Genomic DNA, 15,912 nt, shown 5'->3' with positions numbered 1-15,912 from the left:
GTGCCAAATAAATACATATTTTTAAAAGTTTTAAAAAGTGGTGCTGATACTGTCCCAGTTGATAACTCATGTAAGTTAGGAGGGAACCTGTTATTTGCAAGAGACTGCTTCATTCTTTTAGACAATTTTGTCATAACTTGCTCTTTTTTTTGTGTGTTTTAGTGGAGCTGGGGCTGAATGAAGATGATGCATTTGCAAAAGGACCTACACTAACAGTCTATAAAGAATCCTTTGAATCTCAGTTTCTTGCTGACACAGAGAGATTTTATACACGAGAAAGTACTGAATTCTTGCAACAGAACCCAGTCACAGAGTACATGAAGAAGGTAATTTATTTAATAAGCTATGTGATTATTTCTGGATACAGATATTTATTTAGAGGTAAAGTAACAGAAATTCTTGGCTTTTATTATCAGTTTCTTAAACTGCTGATTATTTTGCAGAAACAGTTAGCTCTTTTTCCCCTTTGGTGATCTGCTTTTATGATTATTCGGTCTGAGTTTGTCTCCTTTAGTGTATTTCAGTAAGTACAACGAAAGTCTGAAGCATTCTTAATGGGCAAAATGGAAGAGAATGCTAAAATAAATTCACATTTTGGTAGGCCTCAAGACACCAAAACAGTCGTTCTGCTTTAGACCTACAAATTTACTGTTCCTATACAAGGAACTGTGTGTTGGGACATTTATTGAAATCTCTTCCTGAGCAAGCTGGCCAAGGAAGTAGATGATGAATTAGCTTTAATTCTCTCAGAATATTTTAATGTAGTGAACACTACACAATACTTCTGCTCAACAGAGGACAGATTTAAATTCTTACTGATTTGGGGGATCTCAGAAAGGGCAATTAAGAGCAAGCTGGATAAACATTGACTGTTTCTAGCCTGGTTATTGGGTCAGTCTTACTTAATGTGAAATAGATAGGTCATCTTCCATCTTGGACAAGTGCTGCTTTATATATTTTTCTCAGCATGTTTCCTGGCTATGAATTGCTGCTTCATTTTTTCCATTTAATTAAGGAAAAAAAATAAATTCAAAATCATCTTTTTGAGTACGTAATAACCAGATACACATCCCTCCCTGCACTATCTTTGTGTTTCTTTTGTGTAACTCTGCCGCAGAACACATCATGTCTGAGTCTTGACATTAAAGTCAGTGATTTACCCCCCAAAAAAAAGTGTGTGCGTGGGGAAGTCCTAGAAATACCACAGTAAAACAAGTCCTGCTTTTAGTGGATTGGGATAGTTTCCCAGTAGTTCCCAGACCTACCTATGTTTGTTTTTCTGTCATTGTTAAATTTATTAGTTTTGCTACTTCCCTTTCAGTTTCCTGTCTTGCTTTCATCCTAAAACAGAGTAAGGGAATTTGTCATTCATAACCTGAATGACTGGCTCATCCAAGCTTCCTTGGTACAGTACAGTAAAAAGCTGTCTGAAGGTCATTGCTATTTCGGGAACTAGAGATTAGCGGCAAATAGAAAGAACCTATTAGTACCCCAAACAATCTTCAAGACTTCAAAAATCCACAAAAGAGCAACTTGCTTTGCTTGAAGCTGAAAGCACATATAAACCTAGCATAAGGCAGGGGAAATCTTCAGTGAGAAACTGTATAGCCTTAAGTCTCTGCTCAAATTAATACACTGGAGATGTAAACAAGCTGTTTGGGCTGTCTTGGCATCTCCTTACAGATAATCTGCATATATTGAAATCAAACTGAACAAGAAACTGTTTTCATTACTCATTTCCTGGGATTTAACTGATGAAATTGAAAAAGATGTGTATTAGACTCTACAGCAAATATCATCAGAGCCTGCAAAATGATACAAACTAAGGGATGTGACCTAAGGGAGAGGAGAAATGTACGAATTGAAGCGAAAAGCTAGTTCATTGGAACAAATTGTCTGATCTCTGGGCTGCGTGCTTTGCTGGAGAGATCATGAGAGAGGTCATGCAAGTTTTCAGAACTGTTAATCTAAAATTCAGATAGGTTTGTCTTTCGGTTTTATCCTACTTCATTATGCATAAGGAATTCTTCACATTTTTTACTTACACATGACAAGGAAGTTTCGTAAACTTAATGATTTTTTTGATTGGGTATTGTAATCTTGCATGCCACTTAAATGCCTGGAACAGAGAAGTACTCCCCATAATTATTACTCAGATATTGCTAGAATTAGGGTTCCTTTCTGCTATGAAACACCTTAAATGAGACTGGCGTGAAAAGCTGCAAGTTGTCCAGCAGTCAGGTGGCATATTAGCAGTAAGAAGGTCTTAAAAGTCATCTGTTGGAAGTATGAACTAAGAGCACAGTAATCTGCTATTAGTACGCTTGCTTGACTTTCTCACTGAAGCACTGTGCATTGAGTTCTAATTGGGGATAAATAGCATTGCAAAAGTAAACCAGAAACCTGTTGGAGTACCTTAGTGCACACCAGCATAACATCAATGTTACCATGATACAGTAGAACTGTGGTTGTTTCTTGTGGAATACTCAATGAAATCTTAATTAGAATTAGGATATGTGTATGTAGTTACACAGGCAGACTTACTGAGTTTAGAAGGATTATGAATTTTTCTTCTCAGGCCAGAACTCATGAGTAAAGCTGGCACGGTCTGATGTGCTGTAGGGAATAAAGGTCAGTATTTCTTAAGACTGTCCCTTGAAATAAAGTCTCGAACTGAACTTTTGATCTTTATGGTTAAAACAGGCAAAGATACTGTTGTGTGAACTAATTATTTTTCCCCTTGTTTCTGAAATATGACTTTAAAAGGAAAAGGGAATTACAAGAACACAAGCGAGAGAGTATAAGAAAATTTGAAGTCAGAGTGAATACTTATTTTCATAAAGGAGCTCAAAGTGAGTTGACAATTAACATTAAAAGTGAAGGTCTGAGGATACTTTAAGAAGCAGTGTTACAATGGCAGCATTTCCTGCACTCAGAAATACAGAATTGGTTGAACATAAGTAGTCCTGCTAGTCTGATCGTAGCTTCCAGTGTTCATCAGACAGACTTGCTGTTATTTGCTATCACTAAGGAAATTGATTATTATTCCTTACTGGTAAGAAATGGCAAGTACTCTGAAGCATGAGGTTACAGCCCTTTCCAAACAGTTGACTTTTTTATTTATTTTTTTCCGTATAAGCCTGTACTGGTTTAACTCTAGGAGAGGATAATCCAGGACCATATCACAAGAGCTAAGTGCAAAATTATTACAGAAATGACTGAAGCTGACAGTGACAAAGATTCTTTAAAGCCATCTGTGTATCACTGCAGTGTACTTGCAGTGAAATTGTTCTGTAGTTGTTGTTGTCCATAATATGATCTTTCATGCTTAGCTGGTATTCCAAAACACCAGGAAAATGCATTAACTTAATTTTCTTCTCTTGGTGATGTTATTAATTTAAATAATTTGGGGCTTTAATAATGTAAATAAGGGAGCATGTGCACTTCATCCCTGATAATGTGCTGCAATTACAGATGGCCTGTAGAGTGAATCTTTAAAGCCTTTGCAAACAAAATAGAGGTTATTGTATAAACATCTTCAGGTTTGCATTTTGGCATAAGTACTGTTCCTTGAGTGACATTTAGAATTTTGGTTTGCCAGGAAGATAAACTTCTGTAGCATTTTATGTGCCAAATTAAATGCTAGTGTAATTTAAATGACTCTAGATTATTGGGAAGCTTTTCTGTGTAAGAATGTAGACGAGAACATTCAAATAAGTTTGTCATGGGCATACTGCTAAATTGTTTAAATAAATAAGGTTTCCTGCCTTTTAGTTTTGTGGGGGCATGTAATATATTCATGTTTGTCTTAAACAAAACTACCTCTGTAGATGGAGAGCTTGCTGATGCTAAAACTGCAGCCTCTCATGTCAGCAGCTTTCTCTTCTTCTGACAGCATTTTTCCATCTTCTTATTCAGAAGCAATGGCAAAACAATCTTGCTGTGATTCTCCCCCCTATTGAAGAAGTATATAATATTATCATCAACATAAACATCAATTCCATATGTATGTTATGATTTCCAGATAAATAATTGCCTAAGTAGGTGGACCATAACACTGCATTAGTGAGACGTTTGATTTTTTTGGTGGTGTTTTTCTAGATGAATGCTGTTGGATTTCTGTTCTGCCTTCCATACACGTTTCATGTTTGTATCTTTGTTCTGCAGGCTGAAGCTCGCCTTCTTGAGGAACAGCGTAGAGTTCAGGTCTATCTCCATGAGAGCACACAGGATGAGTTAGCACGAAAATGTGAACAAGTACTTATTGAAAAGCACCTGGAGATATTTCACACGGAGTTTCAGAATTTGTTGGATGCAGACAAAAATGAAGGCAAGGAGATTCAAACACTGGGTTTAGGCTTAGAGCTTCTCCCTGATGATTTGTGAATAATGTAAATTCTTGTGATTGCTAAATGTGATTTGTTCAGGCCCTAGATTAAGAGAGAAGAGAGACACTAAACTGATGGATGAGCAGCTTTTGATTAAATTGGGATGGCTGAGGGTATTGCCTCAAGAGGCCTATTCTGATTTCAAATATTAAGGCAAAACAGCACTAATTTTAATTTCTCTTAACATGGCTGGAAGAGCTTCGAGAGCACTTGAAGAGCTGAAGCTTGCATGAGAGACATGTGAGAAGAAAAAACAGACCAAGAGTCTTACCAGCTGTTTCAGCTTAAATCCATGGATCTTTGAGAATTTTAAAATCCAGGTTGTCTAGAAGTATTTATAGGAAATGTTAAAAGTGGAATGGAAGCAAATACAGAGCTTCTAAAATATAGTTTTTGTATTTATGCAAGATACATAAAACTGCATATGAAGTGCAAGGAAAGAGTAGAAATCACTGAAGGATGAGATAATTTTTAGCTGTGAAAATGAGTTTCAAGTGCCACTAATGGATCAAGTTTATACCTTCATAGAGAACACGTAGAATAAAGACTTCTTCAGTGATTTCTCTAAAATAAGTACAGATTAACAAAACATTTATGTATCTTTAAGGAATTGGCAGTTGTGTTTTACGAGTTTCTTCAGGAGGTAATGTTTAGCACAAAATAAGTCAAAACTGGGGCCAAATAATTCATATGCATCGTGCAGATGAGTAAGGTGAATGGTGTTTCTGATTTTTCCAGTTGGAAAATTAATGAAATCCATTTCATAATGGAGGAAGTCAAAGCAATAGCTGTAATACTGCTTTAGGGAAAATGACAGAATTTAAGAGATACTATGATTAAGTTACTATTGATGTTACCATTCATTTGAGAGTTGTGAATTGCAACTGTGTCTCTGTCTCTTTATATATCAACATTAAAATAGCAACTATGAATTAACTACTGTAATCATCACGTTGATAACTAGGAGATGCTTCAAAATAGTAAAGGGCAATTCTGCATGATTAGTAGGTCAGAAGTTGCCTGTTTCAAATGTAAATAGAAGATTATTTTATCCTGCACAACTAGATGTTGTTTGTGTTTGTAAATAAGTGTATTTACTCTGTAATTGGAAGAGATTTCGATACAGATGGGTGTTGACTAGTAATAAGACTTTATAAATGTCATCTGACAATAGAAATAATAACAGCATGAACTAGAAAATTATTTCTGGACTCTGGAGGCCTTCCTAGGCTTTTCTTTTTCCTTTTACTTTATGAAGCTTATGGGTTATGTGAGCCTTTAATACAGTTGTCACAATGATGCAATTCTTGAAGTTTGTCAGGGTAAAAAAGGAAAAGTAGTACCTTGTGTCTTGAGCACCGTCCTGTTACATGTCTTTGGTTTTACCTTTATTTGGGTTATTTCTAAGATTAATTGGTCATTAGAAAAGATAAGAGTTCTTCACTAAGAAAGTACAAAGCATCTGTCATGTTGAATATTAATAGTAAAACCAAAAACCTTCTTCAGTATGAGACTTCCCAAAATTACTAATCGATTTTGGGAAGTCTTGGCTCCAAACTGCTGAGATTTTAACACGAAGCTTTAACATCTTTGTAGTGACATCCAATTTATTTTTACCTTTGTTAGTTCTGTTCCGTGGCAGCATTTTTCAGAACCTTTTCTTTCCTTGGAAGGTGTTAATATACAAAAGGCTCCAGGTGGTGTTAGAGAACTGTCCTGTTCAGAATAAGATTTGAAGGACAGTGGTCAGCAGGAGAATATTGTACTCTTAGCACAGCCAGCAGTAACACTAATGGCAGCCCTAATTCATGGTAACACTTCAATCTTTATCTGAATAAGTTGGGGTTAACTCCATTTTTAAATCATATCACCTCTTTAAATTTATGGAAACTAGAAATCGGAAGTAACTCTATTTCTGTAATTAAATTAGTTTCTTCTTAAGTTTTACATAGCATTGTGAAGGTAAAACAGGTCATAATATTTAACAGGTTTTTTCTTTAACTAGTCTTATCTTTCCATGTTAGTGCAAGGATTTGTTATACCGTATAATCTTTTTGCTGTAGTTTTCTCTGGCATTTTACAGGAGCAATTGCACATATGCTTTTGTTGATGATGGATGTTTTAATTCCTATTAGCAACTTGTAAATAAGAAATTGGAGTCATAGCTAGTACAAATGGGAGATGTTGGCTTTCTTTTTTTTTCAGACTTGGGTCGCATGTATAACCTTGTATCTCGAATCCAGGATGGCCTCGGAGAGCTGAAAAAACTTTTGGAAACCCACATTCATAATCAGGGTCTAGCTGCAATTGAGAAATGTGGAGAAGCTGCTCTAAATGCAAGTACACCGTCAAAATAAGTCTGTGTGTGGTTGCTGCCGGTTTTACATTAGGGGAGGGTGGATGCTTCCTGATACGATTTCCAATTTGCTTATGTTTTCCCTCTCACTGATTTAATTTGTGAGGACTGGACAGTTCTCAAATGTTGATAGCAGGCTTAAAACAGCAGTCACATCACTGTATTACTAGTCCTTGAGCTTTGGGTTTTGTGTTCTTTTTGTTGTTGGTTTGGTTTTGGTTTGTTCTTGGTGGGTTTCGTGGGGAGCCCTTCAGAGCTTTTGTTCTGTCACCCCTTTTTCCCCTCCTCGGGTGGGATGGAGAGAAGAATCGAAAGAATGTAAGCCCCACAGGTTGAGATGAGAACAGTTTAATAACTAAAGTACAATATACTACTACTAATAATAATAAGGGAAATAACAAGGGAAGAGAATATAAAACTAAAAGGGGAAAGGGAGAAAAAAACCACCAAAAAAACCCCAACAAACAGCAGTGATGCACAATACTCACAATGCTCACCACCTGCTGACCCATACCCAGCCTGACCCGAGCAGCAATCGGTCCCTTCTGGGTAACTCCCCCCAGTTTCTATACTGGGCATGACGTGCTGTGGTATGGAATACACCTTTGGCCAGTTTGGGTCAGGTGTCCTGTCTCTGCTCCCTTGCAGCTTCCTGTGCCCCTCCTCACTGGCAGAGCATGAGACTGAAAAGTCCTTGATCAGGATAGGTGCTACTGAGCAACAACTAAAAACATCGGTGTGTTATCAGCGTTGTTCTCAGACTGAAGCCGAAACACAGCACTGCACCAGCTGCTGGGAAGGAGAAAAATAACTTTTGCAGCTGAAACCATGACACATCTTTCAGACTTATGACTTAGATGGGACTGTGTGGGGCAAGTTTCTGATGGTTTTAGGTTTTTGGTGAATGGCTTTATTCTATTTGGAAAACCATGGGAAATGCAAGAGGAAGACAAGGGCCTGTAGTGACAGGGCAAGGGAGAATGGTTTTAAACTGACAGAGGGGAGATTGAGATGAGAAGGAAGAAGTTCTTCCCTGTGAGGGTGCTGAGGTGCTGGCACAGGGTGCCCAGAGAAGCTGTGGTTGCCCCATCCCTGGCAGTGTTCAAGGCCAGGTTGGACACAGGGGCTTGGAGCAATCTGCTCTAGTGGAAGGTGTCCCTGCCTGTGGCAGGGGGTTGGAACTGGATGAGCTTTAAGGTCCCTTCAAACCCAAACCAGTCTGTGATTCTATGGTGGATTCTGCCTAACTTCATTTATCTGTACTGTGTCTAAACACATAATCAGCTGAGGAAATGCTCAATTTCTCTGTAGTCAGTGGAGAGAAATAGTCACACCAGCTTGACTCATCTGACCTATTTTAGACTTCTACTGCAGAATGAATTGTGCTCTCGTCTTCATTAACTATATTAACAAGTCTGCTGTTCAGTCAGAGGATTACTGCTTCTTTTGCCTTTGGTTATTTTTTTAAGTCCCTGTAATCAGTAAACACCTTTCTGAATGTCCTTCAAGTCCACTTGAATTTCTTGTCTGGGAGTTTCAGTTCTTTATCTCAAGCGCAGCATTAGATCAATGTTCCACCTAGCTTATGTCTGTCTTCAGTGGCAACAGGAAATGTTTTTCAGGATCCCGATACAACCCTGCCCATCTCTTGCCATTTGTTGCCAGCATCCAGAGCTCTCTCAATAGGAGTGTTACAGGAGTACGTCCATGCCCAGTCCTTTTAGTTTTCATTTATGAACCTGTTGTCTGTGAGTTTGTCTAATCCAATCTTGAACCTGCTGATATTATCTGCTTCCAATAGACTGTCTCCTGTGGCAGAAGTCCACTACCTTATAAAAGATATTCTTTACTGTATGTCTTAAACTTGCTTCCTATCACTTTTATCAAGTGCCCCATAGTTATAAAACAGCTTTTAGTGTTTGTTCATCTTTTCAGTCATCCTCCTTGTTTTGTAAACTTTGGTCATACACCCTTCTAAACTTCTGATGTCCAAATTGAAGACTTTTAGCCTAAAAACTATAGTAGCAGTTGTGCAGTAGCTGCCCTGTCTGCCTGGTGTCTTAGTTGTCCCTCACTGTCCCTATTGTCCATCTATATCCTTGTTGGGATGCAGAGATCAGTAATTGCACATTGCACTCAGTACGTGAGTGCCATAAATTTGATGTTTATGGGCAATTGGCTGCCACTGGCTGTTGAGCAGATAATCATTTAAGAATTGTCAGCAATGACTGAGGTCTCTGTACCAAGTCGTGTGTCTTTGGGATATACCTGTAACATTTTTACTACAGAGGTTTAAGGGTATCTGCTGTAGCAGCTGCCACTTTGATTGTCCAGTTCGCTCAGGCCTGATTCGAATTAAGCTTTTGTCTTCGAACATATTTGCAATGGTTGAGGAAGTGGTTTTGTATTTTTTTTGTACTGTGTAATATAGTACACACCGTGCACTCTGGTTGCTGTAAGTGAAAGCTTATCCTAATGTAAGTCAGTCCTGGACCTAAACCAGTCTGGATACTATTTTACCTTCAAAATATTTCTAATACTTTGTAGACTTTGCCCATAAGAATTTGCTTAGGCCAGTGAGTAGCTCCAACGTGGAGGAAGTAGAATGCAGAAAGTCAACAGGTTGCAAAAAACCAATCTCTCTTTATTGCAGGATCCAAAAATGTATGTACAGACAGTGTTGGATGTCCATAAGAAATACAATGCTTTAGTCATGTCCGCATTCAACAATGATGCTGGCTTTGTGGCTGCACTAGACAAAGTAAGTACGTGTAGTGGCATATGGTGAACTCTTATTTCTATTCAGTGTTTTGTCTCCCAAAATTTCACTGTCTTTTGTGATTTATAGGCCTGTGGTCGATTTATAAATAATAATGCAGTGACAAAAATGGCTCAATCATCCAGTAAATCCCCAGAGCTACTGGCACGATACTGTGACTCTTTACTAAAGAAAAGGTACGTCCTCAAAGACAAAGTGTTGTTTCAGGTTTCTTTTGTTTTAAAGGGGTTTAGCATGTGAAGTTGTAGGTTGTGTCTTCAGAAACAGAACTTAATGGTTCAAAAAAAATTAATTAAACCAAATTCTGAATACAGAAATTTCAGTGGGGCTGTTCCTAAAGGATGTAAAGAGTTTACTACTTTTTTTTTTTAAGAAGAGAGGAAAAATAAATATATAAGACCTTTCCTTCCTTATAGGAAACTGAGGGTTTTGGGGCTTTTTTAAATAAAACAGAAGGGGTTCTTAAGGTTTTTGGTTTTCCCCAAAAAATCTGAGTGGTGTTCTATGTTGTAAAGAAGAGATGCATGTTCCCTTTTTCCATTAAAACTCTTGCTTTCCTCCTGTTTTTCCTCTATATCTTCTTCCATCTGGGCAGAAATTGAGGAGGACAAAAAACGCTCTCTAATCTCTTGTGGTTTGTAATTTAATTAAGGTATTTGGCTTCAAACGATTTAGCAGCTCATATTTTGAGTTGGGATCAGTTCAGTTCATACTGGATTGGTGTCAGTTTTGTCACTGACAACTTAGCTTTGTTTTTTTAAGAGGAAGAAAACCATCACCAAACAACCCAAAACAGAACAACTTGCTCACTTTTCCCCTATCCCCTCCTTCCTTCAGCAAAGGATTTATTTTCTCCTTTATAAATACTAGTTTTCTGCAGGGTAGATCTTGGCTATGCCTGATGGACAAGCATGATATGGAGGAAAACAATGTGGTGCCACATGAGTTCTTGCCACTGTCTAGCAGTCAAGAGGCAGCTCTCTGAGCTGTTTTCTTTTCACTGTACTATCAAAGATAAGAAATGAAGCTAGCATTTAGCAGCAGGAAGAGAGAAATCCATCTATAAGCCCATAAATCCTGAGAAACATCAGGCTATTGGGAAGTCCCAAGTGATTCATGTTCCAGGATTTCAGCCTATTGTTTAAAAATCACTTACTTCAGAATCGCTTACATGTGGAGTAGCGAAGAGTTCATTTCGTTACACTGTTTTCTCTCTAAAGAGTCTTTGATCCAAGAACTACTCAATCTGTGTTCCTTTATTTATGAAATTTCCATATACTTCCATATGTGGTTTTAATTCTGTAGTTTTGAGACTCTTTAAAAATGCACTTCTTTAATTGCAGCTCAAAGAATCCAGAAGAAGCAGAACTGGAAGATACACTCAATCAAGTGGTAAGATGTCTATAAGTACAGCTCTCTTCTGTGTAAGCTTTGAGAAATTAGTAATACTTGATTGTCATAGAAGTCAGATGAGAGGAAACCTTTTATTTTGTATATTTCCTCACTTAATATTTCATCTTTACAGTAATAAACTTCATCTTGGTTTGGCTTGTTGGTAGAAAGTAGATTTAAAGTGCCTACATGGGATTTATGCTTTTACTTTATTTTATGTAAATAGATAATATGGATAATGTTTTTTCCTTACAAGTTATTTGGTCTTTTCCAGATGGTTGTCTTCAAGTACATTGAGGATAAAGATGTGTTTCAAAAATTCTATGCTAAAATGCTGGCAAAAAGACTTGTACATCAGAACAGTGCTAGTGATGATGCTGAGGCAAGCATGATCTCTAAGCTAAAAGTGAGTATTCCATGACTGTCCCATGACTGCAGGTCATGAGGCTGCCTTGGAAAGCATTGATGTATGTCCTTTCATGTTTTAAGTATAATAGAAAAACACACAACCTACATCTCCTCCCTGCCCTCCCCCCTTTTTTTTATCTCCTAGGAGCTTATAGTGCATGTCTGTCCAATGGATTTAAGATTGAGTTAAGCCTAATTATTCTTATCCAAATGAATGACATGGATATAATTGTCCAAGGGAATGACTGCTGAAAAGTTGCTTAATTTCATTAACCCTTGTTCATTCAGGGTCAAGCAGAATATGATCTAATACTCTTCTAGTAGTCTGTTTCATGGCATCCTTTCTAAAGAAAACTTTCTTCAGTTTTTGATGATGGTGAAAGAGTGTGTCTAGTTGGGATCAGCACTTTGAGTAAGGGAAATACTGAACTTTGTACACCTTCTTTGAAGAAAATAGGCTCTGATACTTTGTTATTCTATTCTCCAATGTCAAAAATGTGTCTTGCTGATCTATCTGTGCTTTTAAAATACAGCAAGCTTGTGGTTTTGAGTATACCTCCAAGCTGCAGCGGATGTTCCAAGATATTGGTGTAAGCAAGGACTTGAATGAGCAGTTTAAAAAGCACCTGACCAATTCAGAACCATTAGATTGTAAGTAACACCTTTACCTAAGTTACTGTTGAGTAGTTCAGCTTCCTCTTATTTCTACAGAGCTCACTGTATGAGAGAAATACTTGATTGAGACATCACCCCCCCTGAAGTTAGTGTTATTTTGACCATGATATCTAGGGTTTTTAAATTAGTCTTTTGGGTCTGTACTTTGTCTTCTAATAGCACTTTCTATCTTCTGTTATGGGTAGTCTCCTCCTGATTTTCAGCTCGTGTTTAGGGATGTAACTAAATGAAGTTGAATCCTGTCTTTTCTTTTTCTTTCTTTATTTCTTCCTGGTTTGTTTTTTGATTGAAAAGATTTTCTTCTTTAAACATTTTTGATTTTGAGCACAATATGGCTGAATTTCATACTTGTGTAAAAGGTATTAAGGAAGAAGGATGTGTGATAGGTTGTTAGACAGCTCAGTTACTTATAGGCATATAAGTATACAGACATAAAGACATATCTTTGTCACTGAAGTACATTGAAACAAATTCTTTAAAGGATTTATAATTATTTGTTGGGTTACATTTAGAGTTGTGCGTTGCCAGGCTCAAATTTTACTTAGTTTTTGCTTTATTCTTACTTGCCCAAAATGCCTTTTTTGGTATAAATGTGAAACGTTTGTTCTTGCAGTTGTGTATTGTGGGGTCATGAGGTTTAGTTACACATAAAAATGAATGCTTACAATTCTTACACTTGCATGTTAAAAAAAGTGAAATCCATTGTGTGGATAGAAGCAGACTAATAACTTCTACAAATGAGAGAATATGGAGTGACTGTCACAGTAAACTTAAAGCTCTCCATCTACAGCGGTATCTTACATGAATTCCTTTGGTTTATGGTCTGAATAAAAATATGTGTATATATTTGTCACCATGTTAGTTTGAGCAAAAGACAGAACCACTTCTTGTGTTAGAATTGGGCCTATGTGTTTTAAGAGGGGGGTAGGAGCAAGGGCACTAATGCCTGAGCTCAGCCTCTTCACCTCTTTTCCAGTGGATTTCAGCATCCAGGTGCTGAGTTCTGGATCGTGGCCATTCCAGCAGTCCTGCACGTTTGCTCTGCCATCTGAGGTGAGGCGCTTGCACTTGGTTCATCCGAACATGGAATGATCATGTGAGAAATCTGTTTTAAGAGGCTGTTGTCTCCTCGTGTTCTGTTGTGTGTCAGAGAGGACTGGAAGTGTCTCTGGTGTTTGTTTGGCTGGAGGATATTCAGAACAAGCTAGTTGAGTAAGGTAATAGGAGGGAACTGTGTGAAATGAGTGTTTTCCTCTGTGGGAAGACCCTACTTAATGCATCTTTCTTCAAAACTTCCAACAGGAACTGAAGAAAATCTTTGTTAGTCAATTTTTCTGTGTATACTTTTATTGCCATTGCTTTGGATTTGTCCAGTAAAATCTTTAGATATTACAATCATTAGTTTTCTGTTGAGGGCTTATCCAGAATAGACAAGCCATGAATACTTACCATGAGGAATATGTTTAACTGCTGTACTTGGAGGACGAAGGTGGTGGAATTTCCTTTCTAGCCTTGCTTAATGTATTGTAAAAGAATGGAACTGAAATGCTTGTTGAGGTTTGTAGTGTTACAACGAGAAATTCGTAACACCGAAATCTTCATCCAGTCTGAAGAATTTGAATACTTTGGATTTCTGTTTGTCTCATTCAGACAACATGGCAGTGGAGGGTGATCAGATTTGATTCTCCTTTGTTCCAGAGCACGTTCTGTTAATGGTAGATGAAGGTAAATAACGTAATTTCTTTATTTGTTGTTGTTTTTATACAGTTAGAACGGAGCTATCAGAGATTTACTGCATTTTATGCCAGTCGTCATAGTGGAAGGAAATTAACATGGTTGTATCAGCTGTCGAAAGGGGAATTGGTTACCAACTGTTTCAAAAACAGATACACGTTACAGGTAAGGATAACATCATGCCAATAGCAGCCCTTGGTGGTGATTGCTTTCAGAGGGCTGGATGCAGATTATCATTAGAAGACGTGTTCATGCTCTGCTCCACTGGAGATAATTGTCTTTCCCTACCTTAAAGGACCATTGTGCAGATAAATGTGTTTAAAATAAAGAGTGTAGAGGTTGAAGGAGTGGAGTCTGTGTGAATACCTGTGCTTGCACACAAACTAATGGATAGTGCAGTGAATTCGTATGTCAGAATATTCATTAACAGTATGTAATGATGTATCACAATTAAGTATTTTAAATCATTCAGTTCCTTAATTGGGGATGTGGGGGGCGTATGTTTGTATGTATACACACACATACATGTTTAGCTGCTACGTATGATGCTCACATGCATTCATTAGCTTTATTCCTGTGGATAATGCTACTGCCCTTAAATAAAGCAAAGCAAAGGTGCAAGACCTGGTGGCTACAGAGCCATGTGTTACTGAGGCCATAAATGCCAGCCCTCCCCAGATGGTGGCTGGCGTTATGATTAACAGAGCCTTTTATTCTATGATTTATTTACTGATACTTAAGATCTGTTTAAAAGAAAAATGACTTATTAAAGGGAATACATTACTTGTGGTTTTAAATGGGTGTTGAACTGCGTTGTGTGCGACAACTGCAACCTCTTTGCATAAAATCTCAGGCTCCTTACACCTCCCTGTCTGCTTTCTCTCAAAACGTGCACTGAGAAGGGAAGTTCGCAGCAGTGAGAAGAAACAATATAACCTCAGACTCTGAGCTTGTCATCAGCATATGTTAACCCTGTGGTGATAGATGTGAATTAGCCACTGACAGCTGCCTTGTTTATAAATTTGGTTTCATTATTCTGCTGGAGCTGGGAGGGTTGCAGGGATGAATTCAGTGTTCTGTGTAGCTTTTAATGAAGATTAAATGGGTAAGAGCCAGGGACTGACAGAGGAAAATAATTAAAAGTTGTATTAGCAAATAGATAAGGCTTTGACACGATAATAGAAGATTTGATGAAGTGTCTGCAGCCACTTAAATGATCATAATCTGAAGGCTTATGTTTAGATAATGCTGGAAGATAGAGTTCTGGTTGTATGAGCAACATTAGAGTTTTCTGCATTGTGTAATGGTGAGTTGCTTATTCTCTGTTGTCCAGATATTCCCATGTATGTGTGGAGTGGTGAATTTCAGGCTGTTCAAATGCAGTTCATTCTCATTTTCTGGTTTCCCCCCTCTCCCCTTCATTCTCTTTTTTTGGCTCTGTTAGGCATCCACATTCCAGATGGCGATTTTACTGCAGTACAACACAGAAGATGCCTACACCGTGCAGCAACTGACAGACAGTACCCAAATAAAAATGGTAGTGACTTTGCACATTTTACCACACTCTTGTGAACAAGTCTTTGGGTCTTCAGGGCTCTTGCTGCTATTGTAAGAAATCGGGATTAGACATGGAACAGGTTGCCCAAAGAAGTGGTAAATGCTCCATCCCTGGCAGTGTTCAAGGCCAGGTTGGACAGAGCCTTGGGCGACATGGTCTAATGTGAGGTGTCCCTGCCTGTGGCAGGGGGTTGGAACTGGATGATCTTAAGGTCCTTTCCAACCCAAATCATTCTGTGATTCTATGCTTGAAGGCAGAATTGTTTTCTGTCCTGGAGACAGATGTGCTCTATTTTTGGCCAACTTGCTTTCCTGTTATCGTAACTGCCTAGTCTTCTGATGAATCTTAGTGTGTATGTACTCCTCGTGACTGGAGTGAATTGTCTAGCTTCCTACTGAGCTCTGGTAGTAAGTTTTCAGTGTCCCACTATGTACCTGGTAATATTAAAAGACAACATTCAAGGAAAACCAGCATTTTCCCTTGAATGATCTGTGCATCTGTTCTGCTTTGCATCTCAAGGCTTATATACATGAACATAGTGAAATCTGCAGTTTCATTGACTCACTCTCTCTTGTGGAAAAGCTTCCCTCATTTCTTTCCAAGCGGACTTGATGGCCCATGG

The 15,912-nt window shown here is 38.0% G+C and overlaps 1 protein-coding gene across 3 annotated transcripts in view; it reads left to right on the top strand.

Moving 5' to 3' along the window:
• CUL1 (cullin 1) overlaps positions 1 to 15,912 on the top strand; it is a 51,841-nt gene that overhangs the window by 31,677 nt on the left and 4,252 nt on the right. For all 3 annotated transcript variants that reach the window (XM_030508594.2, XM_030508604.1, XM_030508612.1), the window contains 11 exons: positions 163 to 326; positions 4,168 to 4,330; positions 6,594 to 6,724; positions 9,398 to 9,505; positions 9,593 to 9,699; positions 10,867 to 10,915; positions 11,190 to 11,321; positions 11,857 to 11,974; positions 12,975 to 13,051; positions 13,766 to 13,897; positions 15,177 to 15,269. In XM_030508594.2, coding sequence (XP_030364454.1) covers positions 163 to 326; positions 4,168 to 4,330; positions 6,594 to 6,724; positions 9,398 to 9,505; positions 9,593 to 9,699; positions 10,867 to 10,915; positions 11,190 to 11,321; positions 11,857 to 11,974; positions 12,975 to 13,051; positions 13,766 to 13,897; positions 15,177 to 15,269 — 1,274 coding nt within the window. The remainder of the gene's footprint in view (positions 1 to 162; positions 327 to 4,167; positions 4,331 to 6,593; positions 6,725 to 9,397; positions 9,506 to 9,592; positions 9,700 to 10,866; positions 10,916 to 11,189; positions 11,322 to 11,856; positions 11,975 to 12,974; positions 13,052 to 13,765; positions 13,898 to 15,176; positions 15,270 to 15,912) is intronic.

This window comes from Strigops habroptila, chromosome 1 (genome assembly GCF_004027225.2).
Source record: "Strigops habroptila isolate Jane chromosome 1, bStrHab1.2.pri, whole genome shotgun sequence".
Lineage (NCBI taxonomy): Eukaryota > Metazoa > Chordata > Aves > Psittaciformes > Psittacidae > Strigops > Strigops habroptila.
Note: the sequence above shows the minus strand (reverse complement) of the source record. Positions and strands in the feature narration are given on the sequence as shown.